Below are 27178 nucleotides of genomic sequence, written 5' to 3' on the forward strand. Positions count from 1 at the left end.
AAAACACACAAAAAAAAAAGAAAAAGAAAAATTTTTAATATTTATTTTGGGGAGAGAGCGAGCTAGCAAGCACGAGGGAGGGACAGAGACAGAGGGAGACACAGAATCCGAAGCAGGCTCCAGGCTCTGAGCTGTCAGCACAGAGCCCAACGCAGGGCTCGAACTCACAAACCACGAGTTCATGACCCAAGCTGAAGCTGGATGTTTAACTGAATGAACCACCCAGGAGCCCCGTCATGCGTGTGTGTGTGTGTGTGTGTGTGTGTGTGTGTGTTTATTTATTTATTTATTTTGAGAGAGAGTGCTGAGCACAAGAAGGAAAGGGCAGAAAGAGAAGGAGAGAGAAAGAAAATCCTAAGCAGGCTCCGCACTGTCATTGAGAAGCCTGATGCAAGACGTGAACCCACAAGTCACAAGATCATGACTTGACCTGAGTCAAAACCAAGAGTCAGACACTTAACCAAATAAGCCACCCAGGTGCCATCAAGTTTTCTTATCTTTGCAATCTAAAGAGTCTAATGGCAGAGTCAGTGTGGCAACATGTATAAAATTTGTTTTCTTCATGAAGCCCAGTAGGCCAGATGTCAAAAAAGTTCCTTGCCTCCCTACATTAAACTCCCATTTGAGTGTGTCTCAGTTTCTTACAATCTAGAAGGGACAAACAGAACTGGACAATGTGACAAAACGATGGAACTGTTAAGTCTATGAAACTATAAAACCATTGTTCAGATTTTCAATCCCCAAATACCAATTTATATTTGAAGATATTTCTGCTGTTTTGTCTTCAGTGACTCTTTGCTTTTACATTTATTGTCCTGTCATTGGAGGGAGGAGGCCATCATCGAGGATGGAGGCTCCTCATGCCCACTTCCTAAGGTTCAGAGCCCCCCCACCCATATCCCTATTCCCCATTTTAAGTCTCAGTATGAGTCTTCCTATCAATGGTGAAGGGGGACTGGCTTTTTTAGTGAACTGAAACTTCAGTGCTAAATGTAAGGTCAATGATTTTGACTTTACTGAGGGCCATGAATGTTGATTTCATTTGTGTAACTCCTGATTCCAGCACCAGACTCAATACCCAATAGACCCTTAATCAAAATGTATTGAATGAAAGACTGAATAAATTTTTTTTTCTTTTTACCAATTAGAAGATAGAAAAACAGATCATAAAAACAGTAACCAAACCACAAATTATACAACCTAAACATACATATGGATGAAAACCTCATAAATTCCTTCAAAAGAATAAGAAAAAAAGGAGTCTAACTTTCTGTTAAACCTTATGTACTTATCTTGCTCTTAATTTCAGTTACTATTTTGGTTCTCAGATTTCTCTTCTTTTTATAATGTCCTGTTCTTTGTTAGAAATAAGTATCTTATGATCTAATTTCTTAGCATATTAATAGCCATTGCTTTAAAGTTGATTTGTTAACTCCAATATCTGAACAGTCTATATACCTATTTTTATTTCTTGCTTAGATCTTGGCTTTTTAGTACTGTGGGTTTTGTTTCTTGATATGACTAAGTTTCGATTAAATGCTAGACAATGTATGACAAATTATAGAAATAACACGAGGGCTCTGGATGATAACACCTTCCTCCCCAAAAGATCTACTTTTATTTAGATGGGCAGCTAGGATAGCTACAGGTAACATCACAGCAGATTCAAAGCTACATTTCTGTGACTATTGTTGCATTCCCTTTCACATAGACTCCTAGGGTTTAGCCCTTTGGGTGTCCCAACTGAAGAGTGTGGGACGTCTACCAGGGGCCTGCTTGTTTCATGAACCGGTGCTCTATTGTAAGCCCTGCTCAGCTGGTGACTTAAACATTACAGGGGAAGAGTGGCATCCGGTGTCAGACCCATCACTCTGCCCTCTACTCCTCAGAATAATGGCTACTCCTGTCCTTGCACCCAGATAACTCTCTGACAACCTCAAACATTTTTTTAAAATATGTGTCTTACCCAGGTTTTCTCATTTTTCTCACAAGGAAGTTTGTTCTGCAACAAGGTAACCCACCATCAACAAAGGCAAAAACTGTTAAGACAATTGCCCGAAATTTGCCTAATTGGTTAGCCTTCTCTAAGGAAGAGCAAACTATAATCTAACATCATGATAGGTTCCCCCACAAAATAAGTAATGCATGACATAAACACATACTTCATGCAAGTACTAGAAATTAAATGTGTTTAATACATTTGACAAAAAACTTGCTAAACTGACCTTTATGTTAGCCATGTGTTACTTATTAAAAACTTTGTTTTGCAAAGGTAATTTATACCACTCAAGCATTTTCAAGAGTACAACAGACCCATGGACTTTTTTGTTGTTTGAGGCTGAGCATAATCTCAATTCTCTTTGTAGAAAGCTGCCTGAAAACAAACATCTAAAATGTAATTTAACTCTCCACTTAAATGATACCCTATCAAATTAAAATCACTCTAACTATACAGACTACAGGAATAATGCATGAACAGTTAAAATACGCATATTACAGTCTATTTTACATCCCTTTAATATCATTTGTGATAGTCAAGAAATGAACAACTATCAATTAGTTAGATTCTGCAAAAATATTGCATTATTCATTTCATATCACGCATTTTTCCATAGCAAGTCCTTCAATAATTATTCCCAAAGGTATATTTTATCTTTATAAATCCTTTTAATATCAAATTTATATTTAACATAAGTTATCAATACTTCATATTTTGTGAGGAATGTAAGTTTCTCGGTCTCTCCTGACCAACTTCATGCATCTGTGTCCACGTACACGAACGCGCACATGCGCGCACACACACACACCACAGATAATACGAAAGCCTACATACTCAATTTATACATGAGATACATGAAGCAGGTATCATCATGACTTCAGAAAATAAAGATCTTGAAAATAGATGTTTTTATTCCCAAATTATTTCTTTACTGACCATATTCAAGTGATAAATTACAGTAAATACTGGTGATACCTTAAAAGAAAATTTAAAACATTTGGTCCACTGTTACTTTCTAGCTTTATGGAAATATTCATGCAACTCTAAGTTACAAAAAGTATAAAATCTGCCTTTCTTCACAACCCCTATAACTGCTTTATTATTCCGTATAGGCGTAAGATTTGAGAAACTAAATCTCCCTCAAAGTGTCAAGGTTTATTTAGTTTTAGAGTTTTTATTGTAGGGCACCTCTGCCAGTAGTCATCTTTATGAAGAACTTGAAGTATAGAGCATTTGTGGACTTAGCAATCTGTTTCACCATCAGTTAATTTGATTAATAACAGACACAGATCTCCTCTCCACTAGGTTCAAGAATTTTAGCCTTTCTTAAAAAGCTTTGCTGCCAATTAAAAAAAAAGCTTTACTGTTTTCTTTATAAGCTGGGAATTAACTACTACTTAGTACTCAGATAATACTTTATTTTGTAACAAGCACTTGGATAAGGAATAAATTATTAAGATAAAAAAGAACAGTAGAAATTACAGACAGGGCAATTAAGATCTCTAAGAAGGGTTTAAAAGCAGTATTGTATAGTACTGTATAATACTATAGCAAAGCACATAGCAAAGTAGCCAGCTTTGTCTAAGAAATCCAAAAATCAAGAGTTTATCTTAAAAGCGTGTTAAAAGGAACAACCTTCCTTCTGTTCCTAATGTACTAATCATCAAAAAGAAAAGTTATTATTGATTATCATTCCTCTTTTCCACTACCCTCTTTTTAAAAGTAAATTATGGCATTACAGTCCCAAGTTTCCGCTAATGAATAATCATGTCAGTTGTCACTCAATTATCACTTTCAACATTTAATCTAAATTATGTACAGCACCTTGTTTTTTCTCCTTTTCTTTGAAGTTCCTCATTGAATTTAAAAGTCAAATTTTTTTTTTTTTTAAGAAAAGTAAGTTGATGGAAGATGGAGACAGATTAAATCAGGGGGAATCAATGATCAAGGATACTTGGAATTCTTATGAATACAAATAGCCCATCAAGGTTAATGAGGTTCAACTCAAGTTTAGAAGAAGAAAAAAACGTACTTAGTATTTTCTATGCATATACAGATTTAAGGGTTTAGGTGCAATTTGAAAGGTAAATTATGCAAACCCAAATGCACCTTTCATTCCAGTTTTTACAAGGTGTTTTCATGGTTTTTCTCCTGTGTGAAACAACTGCTTAAAATTTATACTCTGGATCAACAAAAACTGAGGCCATCAGTGAGAAGAGCAAAGGTGCTCTAGAATACTGACAACTCTTCCAGAAATTAATGTACTTTTATTTATTTTTTAAATGTTTATTTTTGAGAGAGAGAGACAGAGTGCAAACAGGAAAAGGGCAGAGAAAGAGGGAGACAGAGAGTCCAATGCAGGCTCCAGGCTCTGAGCTGTTAGCACAGAGCCTGGTGTGGGGCTTAAACTCACAGACTGAGATCAGGACTTGAGCTGAAGTCGGATGCTTAATCGACTGAGCCACCCAGGCGCCCCTTAACATGCTTTTAAAGAATGACCAGACAACAAATGTTAACTTGAAAACATAACCACAAAAATGTTCTATAATTCACTATTTCAGTCAACAAATATTAACTGAGCACTTAACATGGGTAAGACACTGTCAAGGGGCACAAAGGAATATAGAGACAAGACCTGGTTCTTAACCCATACTCCTTTATGATATGAAAAGGATATAAGTATTTAATTCATAAGTGGCTTCCAGAATGCCACAAGTTTGAATTGCAACATCAATGCATACTGGGAAACAGCCCAGAGCAAAATCTGTGCATAGCAACATGTCAAAAGAAAATGGAAACAGAAGGTTGAGCATCAGAATGGAAGCTGAGAAGACTATTAGAAAGACAAAAAAAAATCAGCTCAACACACTCCAGAAATAAAGACAGGAATCTAGGGAAGTAAACAGATCTCTGGTTACAAGGACTCTGTTGGAGAGGTGGAGGGTGAGAGAGTCTTACCATAGCCCAGAACTACAGTTCTCCAGAAATCATTCTCTCACTATGTTCACCAAGCAACTTTTTGGTCACTGATTCAACTTTCTAAAACCTAGGGAGAGAAAACTGGGAGAGTGGTGCCCTGCACAGGAGATCAGTGTTTAAACACCCGTAAAGAAGCCCACAGAGGGTACATCAATGGGCTGGCACTCTTTTATACGCTGCTCTCTGGTAAGTTTCATTGTTAGTATGAACCAGTTTCATGGGTCACATTAATTCTAGGACACAGAAAATTCAGGCTTCCAGATGTGAGGACAAAACCTTGAAACATGAGGTCTTCACCAAGGTCCTTAAGGACATCAAGTTAAAATCTGTCCTACTGACAGGGCAACTTTCTAGTGCAGTCCCCTTTCTCCTTCATTTCAACCTGTTTTGAAATGTTAAAGACATGTACCCAGACTACTTTAAGGCAGTGTAAGAAAGGTGCCATAAGACCATTAGTGATGTGAGCAAAAGGATGAGGTACAGAAGGAGGGGTTATCCCTTGCAGCTGATACAGTCTAAGAAGGCTTCAGGAAGGAAAAGAGATTAGGGAAGCCAGGATGGCTCAGTCAGTTGAACATCCAACTCTGATTTTAGCTCAGGTCATGATCTTATGGTTTTTGGGATCAAGCCCTGTAAGCTGGGTTCTGTGCTCACAGTGTGGAACCCGCTTAGGATTCTCTGTCTCCCTATCTCTCAAAATTAAAGAAACATTAAAAAGAGAGAGATTCCTGAGTGAACAAGACATAAGAGAGTATTATGCATATGTTTGGGGGCCTGACCAATAGTCACATTCTGAGCATCTTGTCTTATTCATATTTGCTTTCTAAAAGACAACTAACAGAGATTAATCTCCATTTTTTAAAGAATGTATAAAGCAACACCAAATATTCTTGAAAAATAAATACTACTGGACATTTCTCAAAAATAGAGACGAAGTGCTTTTCAGTTATATTTCAATAAAATATAGACATCACATTGAGTGATCCATGATGTATACCTTCACAAAGGCTACATTAGATGTCATTCTGAGAATAGCTTGGGAATATAGATATTCAAAGGGCCTTCACAAGGTATGAAAAATAAGCTATAATCAGAAGTGTCACAAAATCGAAACAGTGCCTGGGTGGCTCAGTCAGTTAAGCATCCGAAATCAGCTCAGGTCATGATTTCATGGTTGATGAGTTTGAGCTCCACGCCAATAGCTTGGAGCCTAGAACCTGCTTCAGGTTCTGTGTCTCCCTCTCTCCCTGCCCCTCCCCTGCTCATGCTGTGTCTCTTTCTCTCTCTCAAAAATAAATAAACATTAAACATTTTTTAATCTTAAACAATGGACATAAATTTAATTATTTTATTGTTAAAAATAAAGTCAGGAAAAAAAACTGGTCAATGGGAATTTCTTCCAGAAAAAGCAGTATCTTTTTTATAATACTGTTTTAATGGCAACAGGGAGAAAAGCATTTTCATCCTCCAAAAGGAATTTGAATTAGACTTGAGACAAACTCAAAGAACTTTTTGCATCAATTTTAGAATGTCACCTACATTGAGACAGGGAAATCTGCCTAGTTTTTGTTCATTGTCAGGTCACCACCACCTACAAAAGCACCTGACGTGTAATAGACAGTCATTAAGTGTTTGGTATGTGAGTAAATGCTCAACCTCTCTGTCCAACTGTCTTTCATATCTATACCTGTACAATCAATTCAAACTAATCTCAGAGAACTCCCAAGTTGTTCCCTAATCCAGGTGAAAATGCAAAAGATCTATTTTAAGGCTAGGGGAAAGCCAGGCTCTTTGAACAAGAGCATTATTAGGTTATTATAAGTGATTTTTTTTAAATTTTTTTAATGTTTTATTTATTTCTAGGAGAGAGAGAGAGACAGCGTCAGCAGGGGAGGGTCAGAGAGAGAGGGAGTCACAGACTCTGAAACAGGCTCCAGGCTCTGAGCTGGCAGTCAGCACAGAGCCCGACGCAGGGCTCGAACCCAAGAACCGCGAGATCATGACCTAAGCAAAAGTCGGACGCTTAATTGACTAAGCTACCCAGGCGCCCCTATTATAAGTGATTTTTTTTTTTAAATGTTTATGTTAGTTTCTTTTTTCAATTGATTCTGCAAGTGGTAAATGAAATCAAACATTGAAAAGGAAGGAAGGGAAGAAGGACAGATGAATATGTGGTTATAGATAGGTTAGCCAAGAAACTTTTCTACCTTTGATATTTACTAGTTATAGTGTGTTTTTTTTTAATACTTAACTTTGGCAAAATAATACTATAGCACTTTTGTCAATAGGCTAAAGGGTTAAAATAATACCCATGAAGCAAACTTTAGAAGTTCTAAATTACAATTGCTCGGATCATATTTCTGGTAAGTATTTATTATACATGTAGAAGACTTTGTAAAAAGTATGTCAATATTTCATCAGCTTTACAATCTCAATCTTGAACCAAATCTAAAATACATTTTCCATTGATGAAAATGAAGACAATTCATCTTTCCAAGATGAAAGAGAAACTCAGATTGGAATAACATTAAATATTTCCTTTGGATTATATAAAGTTTGATATCTTTAACACCAATTTTCTACCTTTCATTATAGTTTAGAAAATCCTTCAAATGTGGCACCTTGTTACATACAATTAGAATTCAACTCCACTAATAAAAACAGACATAGAGGGAAGACTGATACATATTTATTTCCAAATGTGTCATCCATGTCTAACTTACATAATTATAATTGGAATTAAGACATTTCCCTTTTATGAAGTTTTTCTTTTGATTTTTCATATTTTCAGTTAATTACCCTGTCTATGCTAGACAAAAGGAAAGGGGGTACATCTGGGTGACTCCGTCAGTTGAGCATCCGACTTCGGCTCAGGTCATGATCTCGCTGTTCCTGAGATTGAGCTCCGCATTGGGTTCTGTGCTGACAGCTCAGAGCCTGGAGCCTGTTTTGGAATCTGGGTTTCCTCCTTTCTCTGCCCCTTGCCCACTTGCGCTTGCTCTCGCTCTCTCTCTCGCTCTCTCTCTCTCTCTCTCAAAAATAAACAATTTTTAAAAAGGCAAATGGGAAATGGTAGCTACCTACCATGATTACCACATCATTCACGATTCCCACACAACCCTAAATTAATGGAGGCAGGGCAAATCTACCTCTTACACAGCAAGCAGAGTTTTAAAAACCTTTATGGTTCCAAATATCAGAAATATCAGTAATACTTTCTTTGCTATGCTGTCTGCCAGTTTGACCCGCCAAATAAATGATAATTCACCATTCCTTCAAATAAAGTACCTTCTGTCTGAAGGAAGGGCTCAAGTGCTACTAGAACAAAAATACTTTCAAGTTTCATAGGCTCCTGGCTTTAAGATTCCAATGAAAGATAAATGAATCCAGACATTTCTATATATAAAGTAGGCATCTACATAACTTTACAGTACATATACTCAAACTAGAGTTCATAAAATATCACAAACTTTACATTAAAACTTCATTAAGCAATTCTATGAAACAAAACTAACGTCCTTTGAATACAGCTTGAAAATAGCAAAGTCACCTCTACTTGCGCTGCAAAATGTGCTTTCTCCTGGTCTTTCCGCTTCATGCACCGCTTCGCTTCCTCTAACTCAGATGCCATTGCACTGAGGTTCAGCTGCGCCCTCAAATCTGACATCTGCTTCTCCAGATCCTCTTTTTCCCGCTCAACCCCTTGAAAGAGAAAATGTAAAGCTTGATGGTTGTTCTGCACTCACAGGAGAACGTACTTTGAAATAGTACAAAGGCCTGATGCTCGAAAACTCCAGCTAACATAATCCGCTTATTAACACTGTCTCTACAGACTGTTCAGAATTTGCGAGTCCATTGTTTCAAGTCTCACTCAGTTTTCTAAACTATGTATGTTGAGGTGTTTTCCAGTATTATTCCATTTTGATACTAAAAGTTGAACTGCTCTCATAGTTCTAGCAATTCAACAACTGAGTTCAGGAAAATCCTACACTTTTTTTTCTTTAACTTTCTTTACATCCCTACCTCCAAACTCTAATACAGAAATACTGAATTTTCAACTAAGTTCTATTTAGCTGAAAGTTACTGAAGTTGACACACAAAATGATGACTTCTTGCAAAATAAACAAATGATGCTGTTAACTTACTAATTCTGGAAGCTACTACCTGAAATTATCATCATTGAACAATATAAACAGACTTAGTACTTAAGTCAGCATATTTGGTCTATGATGCACAGGACACTGTAATACCATCTTCTTCACAGATAAACACCACAAAAACCCTTTCACAATGAACTTACACTCCATGAACAGAAATAAAACACATGAATAAAGTACTTCCTGCACTCTAAGATACCAAAAATTAGAACATCTACTACCAATTTAAAACTACTATTTTTCCAGCAGTTTCCTTTCCAGGAAAGGAAAACAGGGAAAGAATAGCAAATTCAATTTATACATCATTCACGAGACACATCTGAACTGAGAGATATCAAACAATTCAAAACTGCACATCTTGTATGTACATGAATGAAAAATATATAGGCATTTTTAATAGCAAGATAAAAGCAATGACAATAGATACTACACAGATTTTACAGACACAGTTATCACACAGAAAGAAATACAGTAAATCCTTGGATTGTGAGTAGCTTGTTCTGAGAGTGTTCTGCAAGACAAGCAAACATTTCTAATAAATTTTATCTTGATAAACAAGCAATGTCATGCAATACAAGCAGTACATGACATCAAACGTCACCTGAACACAACTGAATCAACAGTTCGTTCTCTCTCTCTCTCTCTCTCTCTGTCCCTCATTTGCTCCCTGTGGGATTGTGGGTGATCTTCTCCCATGGTTGGATACTTGGTCTCAGGCCACAGTGTTTGGCAGAAATTAGTGATTTTTCATAACGTTGGAAGGTGCACACAACTGGCACTAGTTTTTTGTCATTTCAAAGCACCTACGGACAGTCCTTTACTTTTCCATGCAAGAGTAAGCTTAGGAATTTTTGCTTCATTCTAGGTCATTGGATAGGTTCCTTGTTAAAGTTGCATGAAAAGAAAAAGATTCCATTGAGTCAACAGACAGCAGTGATTCCCTTAGTGAAAGTGAAAGTCATCCTACATAATAACCCTCCTCTCTCGTCTCCCTCACACCAGCCACAAAGGTTTTCAAAGGTAAGTGCAGGTTAATTTTATTTTTCTTTCCATTTTGTATTTTCTTTATTATTTTGTGTTATAGTACTGTAATCATTTTTATATGAATATTTTTGAGTTGTAGATGTGTTGAGTTTCCAATATGGGGAAATTTACTTTGATATACAAGTACTTTGGCTTACAAGCATGTTTCTGAAATGAATTATGTTTGCAAACCAAGATTTTACATAAAGTGACTAGCTATCTTGGTGAAAAACTAAAGAAGAAAGAATTGGAAACTAAGTTGGATTTAAAGAATGAATACAGAATTTCACCAAGCAAAGGAGCTGGGGTGATAATTCAGGGAAAGGAAGCACCAAAAGCACACAGGTACAATACTGGATTTAATACTGAGGTAGCTGCGAACAATACTTCTACATAACTACCACATAAGAAGGAGGGAAGAGGGAGAGTCAGCAGATGTTTATACATGGCGAGGGAGCTTAGAAATTATCCCAGAGACCAGGAAGTTTGCATACATTTTCTGTACAGGGTCAAATAGTAAATATTTTAGCCTTATGATCTCTGTCACAACTACTCAACTCTGTCACTCATTGTACTGCCAAAGTAATCTAGACAGTGAATAAATGAATGAGAATAGCTATATTCCAATAAAGTTTATTTACAAAAGTCTAGATTTGCCCCTTGGGTCATACTTTACCCACCCCTGCTAGGCCTCCAATGTGAAAATACGCAATATTTGTTTATGTATAAATGTCTTTATCAATTTTATAAATATATGTTTAAAATTTTATACGTAGATATGTATGTATGTATATGTGTGTACATATAACACATATCTCCACGGTATCTATATAGAGGTGTACATTTCAGGATACACATTAGTGTATATACATAAAGTAACAGGAATATATAGTATATAAAATATAGAAGTATTAATACATATGAATACATGTATAATACATATGTATAATATATATCTTACATTTTTAAGTTTATTTATTTATTTTGAGAGAGAGAGAGTACACAGCAAGCAGGAAAGAGGCAGAGAGAGAGAGAGAATCTCAAGCAGGCTTTACACTGTGTGGGTCCAATGTGGGGCTCGAAGTCACAATCTGTGAGATCATGACCTGAGCCGAAATCAAGAGTAGGACACTCACCTGACAGAGCCACCCAGGCCCCACCATAATACATATTTCATGTAACATGCATATTTAATTTGAGACCTAATAATTTGTTAAGTTTCATAATCTAGACACATATAAATTGGTATGAATATGTATAGCTAAGCACACACAAATAAATAATGAAACATCTAGCAAAATTAAAATACTTAAAACATAAAGTATAAAATATAAACAGTACTACAAACACTCTCCTCCCAAACCCAGAGGATTGTCTCATAAGCGATACTTTAAAGAACACTTTCTACAAACATAATGAGTCACAACAGGAGAGTAGTTACAAACTCGGGTTAGGGGAGACAAAGATTTGGATCTGTTACTTCCCACCAATATGACCTTAGGCAAGGTACTCAATCTCTTTGTTCCTTATTCTTTTTTTTTGTTTTTTGTTTAATAATTAAAATGGAAACAAGACTAGTACCCTTCTCATAAAGTAGTTGTAAGAACTAAAGGAGACAATGTAAAATGAGTAGCAAAGTGTCTTGTAAGCAGTAAAAGGTCAATAACTTACAAGGAGAGGTTTTAAGCAAGAGTAACATGAATGGTTTGTGGCCTAGAAAGTATCCCTTTAGTATTAACAGTATAGAAAACAGATTACACAGAACTAGAACAAGTTAAGGGCATAACACAAATGAGACAGAGCATGCCAAAACTGGGGTAGTGGGAATAAAAAAGAAGATGGGCCAAATTCGCGAAATATCAGGGTCTATAAATAGGGATGAAAAAGATGGAGAAGAGAAGGAATAATTTTGGATGTTCTTTGTATTTTAGCCTTGGCTATCTGGATAAAGGACAATGAGTGATTTCTTATGCAGAATTTTAAAAAATAATACAAGTATCTATAAAGATGAAAACTCTCGAACTGTTAAGAGAAGGTGAAGAAGTCTATTATACTGATAAGAGAACATATAGATGTTTTTTAAACCTGATAAGCAGTTAAGAAAACAGACTCTTTTAGTACTCAAAGTCTTATACCAAAAATAACTAGATTTTTATGAGGCAAGAAAACATATAACATGTTCCACAGAGTCTTTTTCCAAACAAAATAAGAGTTCCTATGTACATCTTTATGAAAATTTGATGAATAATCGAAAACCTTAGGAGTTTACTTTTAAAAATAAATTTTAAAATATTTGGTGTCAAAATGTATTTCAATTATAACATCACATGAAACTTAAGGGAACTTAATGGCATGTAATTATGTTAGGATAGGTATGTCAGAATTTGCCATCTAGTGAAGATTTTCTGGCAATGTGGAAATTCTAACTTAGGCAACATACTGAGTTATATGTGGGGAATCTGGGAAAATATTTATCTTCCCTGAATTTGATAGTACACCAAATGCTTACAAGAGTTTCTCCAATAATTTGGGCATTTGAGTAGGAAGCCTCAATACTGAAATAATTTACAGCTGAACAATCTGGACTAGTCTATTAGAAACCATTATAAAATTTCAATATTACCATTTCTGTTACAAGTGAACTTCCAAAAAGAAATACACCCAGACTCATTAAATTCCACAGCCTAAATCAACACCACCACTAAAAAAGGTATTTCAACATTTCTCAAGCACAAAGTATTCCTAATCTACATAAGACAAAGCCAGTCATATGGTTCATAACCACTTCTACCAGATGACTGATTTTTGTCACCAGGATCTGGGTAACAAAAAAGACAGAATCTTAATTTTAACTGTAAATATTTAAAATTGTAATAAAAGAAAGTGAAAACATAGGTTTATTTCCAATTTAAGTATAAGGACAAGTACACACACACACACACACACACACACACACACACACTTAGGTATGGAAATAAGAAGCTGGAAAAAATTCCACTACCAGCTTTGTTGGCTCTTTCTGGCTGAAAGCCCCATAAGCTAAGCAGGTCTGAAATGGGTTTAAAAATAAAGCAGAGGAAAACATTAAAAATGGATGCTCAGATCAGCAACAAACAAGTGAAATTTAAAATTAAAAACAATACCATTTAAATTCACATCCCCAAAAAATGAAACTCTTAAATATAAATCTAACAAAAGTTATATGAGGAAAACTAAAATATTCTGATGAAAGAAATCCTAGTTGAATGAAATGTATGGAGAGGTATTTCATATTCATGGATAGGAAGACTCAATATTGCCAAATGTCAGTTCTTCCCAACCTGATCTACAGATTCAACACAATCCAAGTCAAAATCCCATCAAGTTATTTTGTAAATATCAACAAGCTAATCCTAAAGATACGTGGAGAGGCAAAAGATCCAGAACAGCCAATATAATATTGAAGGAGAAGAACAAAGTTGGAAAACTAACACTACCCAACTTCAAGACTCACTGTAAAGGTACAATAAAAAAAACAGTGTAGTAGTAGTAAAAAAAAAAAAAAAAAAAAAAAAAAAAAAAAAAAAATGGGACAGAATACAGAGCCCAGCAACAGACCCACATAAAAAACAGTCAACTGACTGTCAAAGGACATAGAAGTAAAGTCAATACAATGCAGAAAAGGCTGTTTTCAACAAATAGTGCTGGAACAGCTGGACACCCACATGCAAAAACAATGGATCTAGACACAGACTTTACACCTTTTACATGAGTTTATTCAAAATGGATCACAGACCCATACATAAAACACAACATTATAAAATCTTTAAAACATAGGAGAAATTGTGGATGACCTCGGGTTTGATGACGACTTTTCAGAGATACAGAGTCATCATCTATGAAACAACCGATAAGCTGGACTACATTAAAATTTTCAGAATGAAACGGCTGAGAAATTATTCCCAAAGACATAGGTGATAAAGGACTGTTATATAAAATAATAATCAAGAGGGAGGGCCATAAAATTTCAACAAGAAGCCAAACAACCGCCTAAAAACTGGGCCAACAACCTTAACAAAAATCTCATCATGGTAGATATACAGGTGGAAAATATGAATAATAAAAGATGCTCCACATCACATGTTATCAGGGAAATGCAAATTAAAACAAGCTACTATTTCAACCCTATTAGAATAGCCAAAATCCAAAACACAGACAACTGCAAATACTGACAAGAATCTGGAACAACAGGAGCTCTCATTCATTACCGGGGGAATGAAGAAATGTTAAGGCCACTATGGAACACAGCTGACATGATTTTTAAAAAACTAAATAGACTCTTACCATACAATCCAGCAACTATATTCTTTGGTATTTACCCAAAGTAGATGAAAATGGATGTCCATACAAAAATCTATATAGAGATGTTTGCTTTATAGTGACTTTATTCATAACTGCCAAAACTTAGAAGCAACCAAATGACCTTCAGTAGGTGAAACAGATAAACTGTGGTACATTAAGACAATGCTTGGAAGAAAAGAAAGGTAAGAGAGAGTGCTACCAAGCTATGATAAGACATCAGGGAAAATCTGGGGTATATTACTAAATGAAAGAAGCCAATCTGAAAGGCTGTATGGTTCAACTATATCAGAGTCTGGAAAAGACAAAGCCATAGGGACAGTCAAAAGATCTGTGGCTGCCAGTGCTGGGGGGAGAAGGGGCTGAATACATGGGGCACAAAGGGTTTTTAAGACAGTGAAATTACTCTAGGATATAGTAATAGTGTCTAAATGTCATTTATATTTTTGTCCACTCACACAGAATACACAACACCAAGAGTGAATCCTAATGCAAACTATGGACTTTAAATGAGAATGATGTGTCAAGGAAGGTGTATCAGTTATAACAAACATATTTCCAGCAGAGGTTGGGGGGGTTGGGATGTTGGTAATGGGGGAGACTATGCACATGTAGCAGCTGCGGGCACAGCGAACATCTCTGTACCTTCCGCTCAATATTGCTGTAAACGTAAAACTAAAAAGTACAGTCTGTTTTTAAAAAAAAATGGATGTTAAATTATGATTAGCTTATTGAAAATCTCGTAGTAGATCAAGAAATGAGATGACAAAAGCATAATATAAGAAACGCAATTCTGAAAGTGGAAAGTATTTAAGGAAGATCAAAAACAACCCACACATATACAAATCACAACTGTACCTCTCCTAAACCTCCAGTCATCTCCTTGTTCATCTTGATGGTTTGACTGTTGCTTGGAAATCTGAGATACTTGATGCTGTAAGCCCTTTCGATCACCTTCTGCTTTCAAAAGTTGTATACGGAGCTCTTCTACCTAAACACATACAGTCAAAAATAAAACCTGTATCAGTTTTCAACACAGAAAAAGGATAACTGAACTTACAAATTATTTTATATTATTTTTTCTAGGGAAAAATAATTACTTCTCATGGGCTACTGTCAGCACAGGCTAAAGCCCAGTGAACCTCCTTGTTATGCCAAGCACAGTGGAAGAGTCTCTCGCTCCTTTTCTTTATTCCTCCCATTACTTCCACAAAGAATGAATGTCTTTTCCCCTTCTGTGTCTATCAGGACAAAGAATTTGACACTAAAAAAAAAAAATCCCTTATTGTGAACTCAATGCACTCCACCACTATTAACCCAAACCACCTCCATAATTGTTTTTATATTTTTCACTCCTTCTCTTTCATGTGAATATGGTCTATTCACTGGTAAACTCGAGTGAAAAGACTGCAATTTAGCATATTATAATATCAAAGTACTGTTCAAAGTAAGTAAGAAATAAATGCTGCTGAATAAACTATAAACTCCTTGAGGTCAGGAACTATGTTATTCATCTGTATTTCTAAAGACTGGCAAATTGCCTAACACATAGCAGGTAAGTCCCCAGTGACCGACCACTAAACAAATTAGGAGTATCAAAAAGACTCAGTTTCAGTCAATGACAACCTGAACATGGTAATCTCTTACTTCAAAAGATGAGATCAGAAATCACGAGTCAGAGTACCAAAAGATTAAAAAAAAAATCAGTGGACATGACAATATAAACTTGAAAAAAAAAAAAAAAAAGAAAAGAAAACCTGAACTCTGCCAACATTAATTCCATTGTAACAGTGGCTGCAGAACAGGCAGTGAACATTTTTAAAGGTTTTGTGAAATAGGTGTTATGGTATATTTTTAGCACTAATTGTCAAAATGTAATACTCCTTCTGAGCATCTAAGATGCCTGACTTCTCTGCCAACCTAGCATACTATGTAGTGAGTTTTGCAAGCCACACCTCAAAACAGAGAAGGGCACAACTGCCGTTTATATTAAACATAGACAGAGAGGCGATTAGAAACACATATGCCCTTATCCAATGTATGTACAATGACTACTACAAGTTATTGAACTTTAAATAGAAGAACCAAACTCTCATTATAGGCTAATGGGCTACAAAATGTTATGCTTTAAAATTAAGCTTTATCTTTGGTTAAAAGGGGCAGGCAGCATCTTGAAAACCATAAATATAAGACAATAATGCAAAGTAACCTGGAATATGCAAAGGTCTGTTTCATGTATTTTACTTCTCCCTTCACTCTCCAGTGCCTCCTTGAATGAAATTAAGCTCCTGGGAAAATTTTATCTCATGCATCCAGTCTCATTTTTACACTGGTTATGTTAGGAGAGATAAATCCTAAATTGGAGCAGCATTCAGCAAGACACAGTGGGAACTTGGGCCAACACTTTGTACTACGTTTCTCTGACTCTTCCCGAAAGGATTTCATCTTTTGCTTTGTGTTTCACTATATATTCCTTAAGGGGGAAAAGTAATCTCTAGACCTAGATGGGATCTTTTTCCTTTCACAGAGGCATTTAATAGAAAAGGAGACTCAATCCTAATTTAGTTGGCTTTTTAAAGTTTATTTAAATGTTTATTTATTTTGAGAGAGTGAGCACACATGCATGAGTGAGGGAGGGGCAGCAAGAGGGAGAGAGAGAATCCCAAGCAGGCTCCTCGCTGTCAGCTCAGAGACTAACAGGGGGCTCAATCTCACAAACAGTGAGATCATGACCTGAGCCGAAATCTAGAGTCAGATGCTTAATCGACTGAACCACAAGGGACTCCAATCCCGGTTGAATTTAAAAGCAGATTATCATGGCTTGCATAGATTTACCTGATGCAGAAGTGTTTCTCTGCTGCCTTCTGACTGATTCAGTAACCTTCGAGATAGCTCCAATTCTTGTTCAAGCTAGAGTTTCAACAGAGGATAAAGAAAAATGTCCAGTGGGGCAGAAAATAACTAATTATTATGGGCATAGTTTAAGAGTAGAAAAATGGAAAACTTTTCAGAAGATATTTACAGCTAATAGGAGAAAACATCTTGCTATCAAAACACACTGATGCTTCTATGAAAATAATGTTATGTACCTAACAACAAAGTGAACCAGACCAGACCTCAGGGGGCCTGACTTCTAAGTCAGTTCCATCTTAACTATGACTGTCTTTTCCTAGGTCTCTTTTCTGTCATCTCTAAAATAAGGACTTTGTATTAGACAATCTCTGAGATTTCTTCCAGTTATAAATCATCGTCATCTAAATTCCAAAACAATTTTTTTCTTTAGCGCATGTAATGTCATAGGAACTGAATTAGAATAAAATTTCCAGGACCCAATGACTAAAGTATATTTCATCTAATTGGTGATTTTGTGTATTCATCATATTCTAACGTTCCTAATATTTCCAATATCCATAACATTCCTAAAACTTAAAAATATTTAATTTCAGAGTAAGATACTTAAAATCTCCTTAATAATATAGTCATAAGACAAATATTCACAGAAAATGTGCTAACTGAATGATCAAATACTTACAAAGTCTGAATGCGCCTAGCCTCCTACAAGCTGAAAGATCAAACAGGATGTGAAGGGGAGAGGAATACATCACCCCACAATAGGCCTCTTTGACATACGGCTTTTTTGAGCTGAAGGCAATCAAGACCCAACAGACTCAGGAAAAGCTTTTGCCTCCCCCTTAATTACATTAAAGACTTTAGAGAAAGTCTGTGTCAGGAAGAGAGCTATTACCAGACAGAACTTTTCACACCTAAAAGACTTCTGTGTAAGACAAGGTACACATCTGGTTACCAAACATTTGCCCTTCTCATCTTCCTATGACCTGTTTTCCTCTCCTTTGAAGCCCCAGACCTGTAACCCATTTCCTTAGCTCAGCATGGTATATACACCTCAACTGCCTGGCTGTTATTTTTATGCAGCTTCTATACATACAAAATCAAATTTGTTTTTCTCCTGTTAATCTGTCTTATGTCAACTTAATTATGAAATCGGCCAAAGAATCCAAAGAGTAAAGAGAAAATTACTTTTTCACCCCTACAAAGGGGACACATGTTTGTTAAAATTCCAGAGAATACATGTGCTTGACATGTTTGCATTTTCTAACAGTAAGGCTGTTCTGTGAAATCGCAAATGTATATTAAGATGTTATTAAGTGCTTAGATTTGTGATAGTTATCCTAAATTATCATTTCCTTTGACCAAACTACTTTCTATATGTCAGTCCTTCAAATACTGTCCAGGTGGGAGGCACAGTTATTAAGGGTTAGCATAAGGGGGTATGCGGTTCTACATATTTGCTGTGCTGACAGTAACATGAATCTATACATGAGATACAACAGCACGGAACTACACACACGAATGAGCACACATGAAGCTGCTGAAATCTGCATAAATTCTGTGAATCGTACCAAATCAATTTCTTGGTTTTGATATGGAATGACAATTGTGCAAAATGTTACCCCTGAGGGAAAGTGGGTGAAGGGCATGTGCAATCTTTCTGTACATTCTGTCTTACAACACCCTATGAATCTGTAACTATTTCAAAATCATTTTTAAATCTGGTTATACAAGTTTTTTTAAAAAATTAGACATGTGGCCAATAAAATATCATATTCTAAAAACAAAATAAGGTACGTATACAATCAGAATCCACACAAAATATTATCTGACTTGTCTTCTTTATTTGGAGAAATAAAGAGGGAAGGAATCACACTTCAGTCCAAATGGCTTCAGAATCTACCACAGCCCATACTGGTCACGATCGCTGGATAATTCTGGCAGCCTCAACCCCCAGAGGGCAAGCGTGACGACCCAACCTAACTGCTTACCACAAAGGCAGCGTGGATGTGTCATTTAACTTGACTAGGTTGGTGCATAAACATCAAGGAAGTAATGGTAGATTTCAAAAGTGATATGGAGTAAAGAACATTACATTGGGGCAAATTTTCATTTTATCATTTGTTACCTTGGGCTCACCCTTAAATCTACTCGTTTGTAAACTGAGGAAAGTTGTCTGTCTTCTAAACTCCTTTCTAACTCTAATGCCCGAGGCTCTATATGAGCGAAGACATGAATATATGCCAAAAGTCCTTAAAATCTAATGAAAAGAGGGGATTCTTCCTGTAGGTTGCACCTACACCTTTCTTCTATGAGGAAAACAAATATATTCAAAATACCCACCCTTTAAACAACAGGTCTTCCTAACACTTCAGCAAAGTCAAGCTCCTTGCATGTTCCCCAGCAAGGAATAATAAAGTTCAAGTCACCTCTAGAGAGGAAGTGTAAGATGACAAGGTAGCAAATGACCTGTACACATTCCCAGAACAAGCAACAAAGAATGGCAGAGCCCAAACCAAGTGACTCCATATCAGAACATAAGGCTTCACCGTGTCCTAACAAATGATCCCAGGGACAATTTTCAAGGCACTCAACAAATATCACTGGCTACAAACAGAATTACTCTTTCAAAACCTTACTTGATTCTTCTCAGTTTCAGTCTGTCTTAGCTTATTTTTCATGGCTCCCTCATTTTCATCTGCTTTAGCTTCTTGTTTCTTCAGTGCCTAGAATGAAAGATATGAAAAAATATGTATTAGTCCAAAATCCATAAAAAACCAAAAGACACTGTTAGGAGCTGGAATTTACATAAGACTATTACAGATCAATGGAGTACACTCATCAAAGCGCTGCCAAACACTGGCTGTTCTCGCAATTCTTCTGGGCTATTCCCTGTTCCCTCAAATTTTGTCCACCCTCGATGTTTACTTTCTTTGCACCTTCTGGACCTTCCTCACAGGCTTCTATATCTCCCTCTCCAGGTTATGCAAAGCAGTTTGCTTCTATTCCAGTTCTCAATTTCAAACACTTAAACTTGTAATCACACCCAACACCCCTACTTTCCCACCCCCGTAAAGATCTATCAGTTACCAGAATTCATTCCCTTAAAGGGCAATGTGAGAAATTATTTTCATGTTCATGCTAAGAAATATTTAATCTTCATTTCTTATAATTAGTATAAATATTAATACTTTTACTTGATGTTAAATAGAAATCAATAAGCTGAACTTTAATTAAACAAATTGTGTTTTATAGTACACGGAATTATGCCTCATAGAAACATAATTCTTCTGAAAGTCAATGTTTTAAAAATCTAGATTTCCATATATGAGCTAGTTGAATAAAAGAACCTCTAATTCTTTTGGCTACCTAGGAATCTGCAATAAAATTTCCTTTCCTCTTCACTTTCTATCTTCCACATCTGACCAGTTACTTGTGATATCTCTTTTCCAAATAACATACCCCTCTATTATAGCTCTACTTGGTGCCCAAAATGTTATTTAACACCCTCCTTTCTTATTTCTCCTTTTACTCTACAGATATAGAAGTCTTAGAAAAATTTAGTCAGTGAGAACTTAAATTATATTGTTTTCAGTAGAAGAGCAAAAGTGAGGTCTTAAAGAGAACCCAAAGCAAATTACTACGTTTCCACCATATCACCTAGAAATGTCATAAAGTTTGAACATTATTTCTGCTTCCTATAAACCATCAGTCAGTAAACAAATTAATACACATGCAATATTCTAGCACAGAATACTGAACTTATTTTCTGCATTACCTAGTTTAAAATCAAAGACAAAGAAAGAAAATCTAACTCTTAAGGCCCCTTACATATATTTTAATGAGCTTTTAAACACCTGAAAACACAAATAACACTCAAGGAGAAGATTTTAAAAACTAACTGAATCGAAATTACAAGCTATTTCTTTAAACCTTAATAATAAACTTTAACTCATTTACTACCTCTGGTAAGTGTAAAAGGCAACACTAGATTCCCTTCCCATTGACTTAGGTCAAGAAACTGAAAATTATATTAAAACTGATCCAGTAAAAGCAGTTATAAAAAGAGGGAAAAAATCACATGTCAATGAATTTCTATTAGTATGTTATTTTGCTTTTTAAAGCTCGTTTTTTTCCTTAAAAGCAGTTTAGCTCTAAAGCTATCAGGGGCCCGCTCCAGGATGCAGACTGTCTTTTACATGTTTAAGATTACAGCAACAACACTGAGCCTTAATAGTGGGTCCCTGGGGCACATTTAAATCTTTAATAACAACAATTTTTCTTCTTTTCCTTAAGTATACCTATTTCCATTAAAAAGACTAACATATTGAGTATTATACTACTGTAGTTCTTTGAAGGTAGAGGATTCTGAATTCTCAATTATTTATTAAAAAAAAAAAGTGGGGGGGAAGCAGCCTTTTCTTTCAGAAAGTAAGGGAAAGGAGAAAAGGAAAATGTTTGTAGACATCTCATCTGACCATAAAAGCTCCCACAACTCTGACAACAGGCATGTTTACCAAGAGGCTCTAAAAAAATAACACACTCAAAAATAAAGAACAAATAGGGAATTAAAGGTCCTTTGTCTAGTAAAGGGACGAGCCAGCTTGGGTAAGAATTATGGAGCTGGAATGAAATAATGGTCCTATGATAACTCCCACCAAGGCCACGGAAATTAATAAAAAATAAATTAAAAAAATAAAAGATGAACACAAACTACCCGGTCTCATCCTAATCATCCAGCAATGCTACAAGTGCATGCCTTTGGTCACAAGAGCAAGAACATGTAGATGACTCACTGGTAAACCAACAAGACTATAGAAAAACAAGTTTCTGCTCAAATGCTCAAATCAAACACCAGGTCAGTAACATTACACTTTAAAAGGTACAGCTTCCAAGTCAGATCACCCCCTTCCCGCCCCCGTAACAAAGAATGAAGAAGTCAAGTCTGAGCATCAGAAAATTGTTACTCTTACTATGTATCTTTAAAGACTTTTTCTTTTTTGTTTTGGTTTGGTTTGGTTTGGTTTCAGGTTCACAGCAAAACTGAGAAGGAAACTGAGTTCCCATATACACCGGTGTCCACATAAATGCATAACCACCCCCATTATCAACTTCCTTCAACAAAGTAGTGCATTATTACAACTAACGAGCCCACACTGACACATTAAAATCACCCTTAATTTACATTAGGGTTCATGTTTGGTGCTGTACACTCTAAGGGTTTGAACAAATATAGAATGACATGTATCCATCATGACAGAATCAGTGTATTTTCACTGCCCTGAAAATCCTCTGTGCTCTACCTATGCATCCCTTACCTCATCTCTTTACTGTCACTATGGTTTTTCATTCCCAAAATGTCACAGAGCTGGAATCATGCTGTATGTAGTCTTTTCAGGCTGGCTTCTTTCACTTAATAATATGCCTTTAAAGTGTCTCTATGTCTTTTCATTGCTTCATAGCTCATTTGACTCTATTTTTTATAATTAAATTCTTCACGTAGGCACAAAATAAAAGTCAACCAACATTTTAAGCTTTGCAATATAATGCTATTCTGATCCAAATAAGACCACATGAACTATAAAGTTAAAAGTTGTTTATATTTATGTGTATTAAAATTTTTAAATAGATTTTAGAACATTTGCTATATTTCAAATCAAGAAAAAAATGATTAAGTATTTAGTATGTATAAAATACTGTAATAAGAAACTTATTTAACTGTAATTTTTTTAAAAGATGAAAATCTGGTGTCTATTTCTCAAATTCTCATTTGGAAACCTAAATCATAGCTCTAAATATCAATAGAATAATACATATTTTGAAAAGGAATATATATGCAGAATGCAGCAGTATTTTATTGCTCAGAACTAGTACTATTCACTTAAATTAACAGAGATTTTATTTCTGTCAAGTTCTGTGAATTTCTAAATTTTGTTTTTTCCTAAATCAAGTTAGAGATTCCTCCCACATGAGAACTAGCTCAAGTCATGGAAAATTTTAGCCTTTAAGTTCATCCAGTTGGGGATTATCTGTGCCAACAAAAACCAAGCAAAACAAAAAAAATTAGCTTTCTTTTCAAGGCAGAAAACAATGCATTCACATTCTAAATCCCTGAACCAATATGTAACTCAAAAATAGCCAGATAGATTTTACTTAAATTGTTCAAAGAAATTTGTTTTTCAGCCATAACCAAGGAACAAAAGTTCTATACCAACATCTACCATTATAAAAAAGAAAAAAAAAGTTTAGTAAGTTAAAGTAGAAATTGTATGATAAAGTCCAAAGAGAATCCAACAGTAATCATTACTATTATAACACCATACAGGTTTTCAGGATATCAAAGTAAGGGGGAAATTCTAAAAACTTGTGCCAGTTGAAGTATGTGTATTTTCCAGATGGAACTGGTAAGCACATAGTGCATGGAATCACAAGATGCAACCATTTCTGTTTTTCAAAAGACAGAGTAATATCAAGTATCATGTAGTTAAGTACATTGGTATTACTTCTGATGGCAATTGTAATCCTTAATGATGTTCTTCAAAGATACCTGAGGTTTTGAAACATAAAACTCAAAGCTTCTGTTTGAGAATGGCCCCCAGTTTTTTTTTTTTTTTTTTTTTTTTTTTTTTTTTGGTCTTCTTATGATAAGGTGTTTATTTTTTCAGGAATCCAAAGGGCTTTTATAGAAATTATTGTGAGAGGACAGTTGGACACTTCTTGCTGACCTATAAAGGAAACTTACTGTTTCTACTATGTCCATATTTAAGGAATCAAGGACTGGCTGGGGCCCCCTGTGCCAACAGAGCCAACCAAGGTCATGGGTTCAATCACCATGAGAGCCAATTCCCTTTGCTCTATTCCATGGTCACAGTCTTTACCCTAAACCTTAGCCAAAGGCCACATGGAAGACTAGCTAAGCCAGAGATCCTGGATGAATCAGCAAGATCCACTACCATGACTATAAAAATAACTGTGAAGTAAAACCCCTATTGACTACTGTCAAGATTTCATTCTTTATATGTTATTAAATTTGCCAATCTGCAAAACAAAACCTTAATCATTGCCTACAAAGTTGGTATGCTGAAAAGACACACAAGTCTTTTGCCTTCTTTAATACAAAAGCAACAATGGTAATGAGTATTATTCCCTAAAATGCCATTGCTTTTACTGGAATGGAGTGTATTTTTGTGCAATCTTTTACTTAATAAAAATCTTGCAAGTAAAGTTAAATGTGAGCCCAACAAGTGCACTTTCCAGGATTTCCTTCAAAATCAAAAAGCAAAAGCTCTTAGTGGAGGGTCTGTTTTTATCTGAGTAGTTTCCTCTCAAAAAAGAGACTCATAGTTTTATTAGAAATCCCAGAGCAATAGGATACTCATTTGACTTTCTAAATACAGGACCACTGAGTTAGAATTGTTGACAAACAGAAGATCACAGATAATTAGAAAAATTTAATTTAAAATCCCTCAAGTTTTATTTGTATTTGAGCAGAATGCCCTGTAAATATACAACATCTTTCACTGTTTACAATTAGAGGATGGTATTTTATGCTTCCTGATTTTTTTTCTTTTTACCATTTTCTAATCAAAATAAAACGGTACCAAGTCAATGAATAAGTCTATCTGTAGCAGAGAGGTCTCTGTTTACACAATATTACTATGCACTCAGTAGTTGCCCAATAAATATTAATTGATAATGATGGAAAAGGGCTTTATAAACAGATGGTCTAGGATAAATTCACTGAAAATGCAGACAGAAACATTACACTCCTCGAGAGAAGCACAAAGTAGAAATTAAACAAGTCCTGCACTCAGAAAATCTCAAGTCTATTGTCAGGCAGCTGCTCAGTCAACAAGAGCACAGATATTTTTCATCATCACAGCATTAGCAGAATTAAAAGTCTATTTGCATAACGGTGCTACATAGAGGGACTCATGCAGATTCATGCTAGCCTTATTTGTTACAGTTTATGATGAGAATATTGGCAACAACAAATACACATAGCAAAATAAATGTGATTAAACAATACTTTGAGATCTAGTCCTATATGGTGTAAACATAAAACGTGTCAGACTTAAACGCAACTCACAGCGGCAATAAGAGAATTTATTTATAATGCCAACCGCAACTATTTCCAAACAGATTTTGAGGTGCTTTACAAGAAGAGCTATACATATGCTTAAAGAAGAGGTGAAATAAAGAAAGGAGGGTGTCTGGGTGGCTCAGTGGACTTCAGCTCCAGTCACGATCTCGCGGTCTGTGGGTTCGGCCCTGGATCCAGCTCTGCGCTGACAGCTTAGGCTGAAGCCTGCTTTGGATTCTGTGTCTCATCTCTCCCTTTCTGCCCCTCCCCCATTCTCTCTCTCTCTCTCTCTCTCTCTCTCTCTCTCTCCCGCCGCCCCTCTCAAAAATAAAATTTAAAACCTTAAAAAAGGAGCCAGAGACCATAATGGCCATTTCGGAGAAAATAAGAAATGGCTCTTTAAGAACCTAGAGGGCAAATGATCAGGAAAAAGAAAAAGGAAAAAGAAAAAAAAGGAGGATCAAAAAAATCATAGGAGGGCTAACTTCAATGAGGGTAGAAACAAGGAAGCTGCAAGCAAATTGACCAATCCAGAAAGATATATGGAAAAACACACCTTGTTCAAAGACATGTGAATAATATGAAAACATGTTATATATATACCTTGGGGATTGGGGAGAAAGGTCACTGAAAAAGGAGAGGTGAAAAGACACAGAAAGCACATTATAAATATTTAATAATTAATAGTCTTAGGTAAGATTTTCTTATTGAAGTAAAAACTCTAAGAATAGATGACATAAGTGTTAATTTTATAGAAATGAGATTTTAGGAATTCCAGGAAAACTTATATCCATACATCATCTCATAAAACTGCACCCTTCAAAGGACTCCACAGGCCTTCACTAGCATGTTAACAGTTGACATGTTACTTTGCTATGGTGTAGAAAATATTTCTACACTTTCAACTTTTGTTTTATCAATATTAAATAGTAGGCTTCTGAAATATCATCAAAACTGGAATATTCTTTAATCTGACCAGTTGTCACTATCACTATTTCCCAAGAAAAGAAAGGGAATATGGCTTATGTACGCTGTCTACAATATCCATGGGAAGTTTGCTCTGTTAACAGAAACTCAAGTACTGAGTGAGTACAAGGTTGAAGGAGACAACATAAAAGATCTCTTCCAGCTTCTCTTCCACAAGGAGTTTTGGGGGGAAAGATAGTTCCCACAGAAAAAATATTAAGTGTTTTAGTGTCATGTGAAATGATCAAACCCTAATAAAACAGATTTATAGGTTAAATCAGCAGAGGGGGGTGCAGGAGACAAACAGGTAAATCAAGAAAAAGACTACAGAAGAAAACTGGAGAACATGATACATCTTGGACCCGCACATTTCAAGCTGTGCCAAATAGGGTTCAACCAGCTTTGAAAGACAAATCCCATAATAGGCCATCATTCTTTTCCATCTATTTCCTTTTTAACAGCATGGTAACGTTAATCGTTCTTTCACAACTTTACAAAAAAAGTGTTTACTTTATCCTTGCAAAAACACTAGTAATCCACAGGTAACAACATAAAAGAGAGAAGAAAATAATTAATATGTCACAAAATAATGAGAGAGAACAATTTTGAAGTCAAAACTATAGTGAGTCAGAATTGAAATAAGAATTTCAGCCACAGATTGGTAAAATACTTATCACGTAGCAATAAGCAATGGGGCAGAATCACAATCATAAAAAAAAAAATGCCTAAAATGATTTGAAAACATCAAGTCTCAGCAAAAATGCCACTTCCTCCACCCAAATT

At 35.6% G+C, this 27178-nt stretch overlaps 1 protein-coding gene across 6 annotated transcripts in view; it reads right to left on the minus strand.

Moving 5' to 3' along the window:
- The window catches only part of CEP128 (centrosomal protein 128), a 408652-nt gene that overhangs the window by 311861 nt on the left and 69613 nt on the right, over positions 1-27178 (minus strand). For 5 of the 6 annotated variants that reach the window (XM_039257020.1, XM_039257022.1, XM_039257021.1 and 2 more), the window contains exons 10-13: positions 19986-20072; positions 17332-17406; positions 15355-15487; positions 8529-8680 (exon numbers count right to left, since the gene is read on the minus strand). In XM_039257020.1, the coding sequence (XP_039112951.1) occupies positions 8529-8680; positions 15355-15487; positions 17332-17406; positions 19986-20072 (447 nt within the window). The remainder of the gene's footprint in view (positions 1-8528; positions 8681-15354; positions 15488-17331; positions 17407-19985; positions 20073-27178) is intronic. The other variant, XM_039257017.1, reaches the window with a different exon arrangement.

The sequence above is a fragment of the Hyaena hyaena genome, unplaced genomic scaffold (assembly GCF_003009895.1).
Source record: "Hyaena hyaena isolate Hyena2069 unplaced genomic scaffold, ASM300989v1 scaffold_597, whole genome shotgun sequence".
NCBI classification, from domain to species: domain Eukaryota; kingdom Metazoa; phylum Chordata; class Mammalia; order Carnivora; family Hyaenidae; genus Hyaena; species Hyaena hyaena.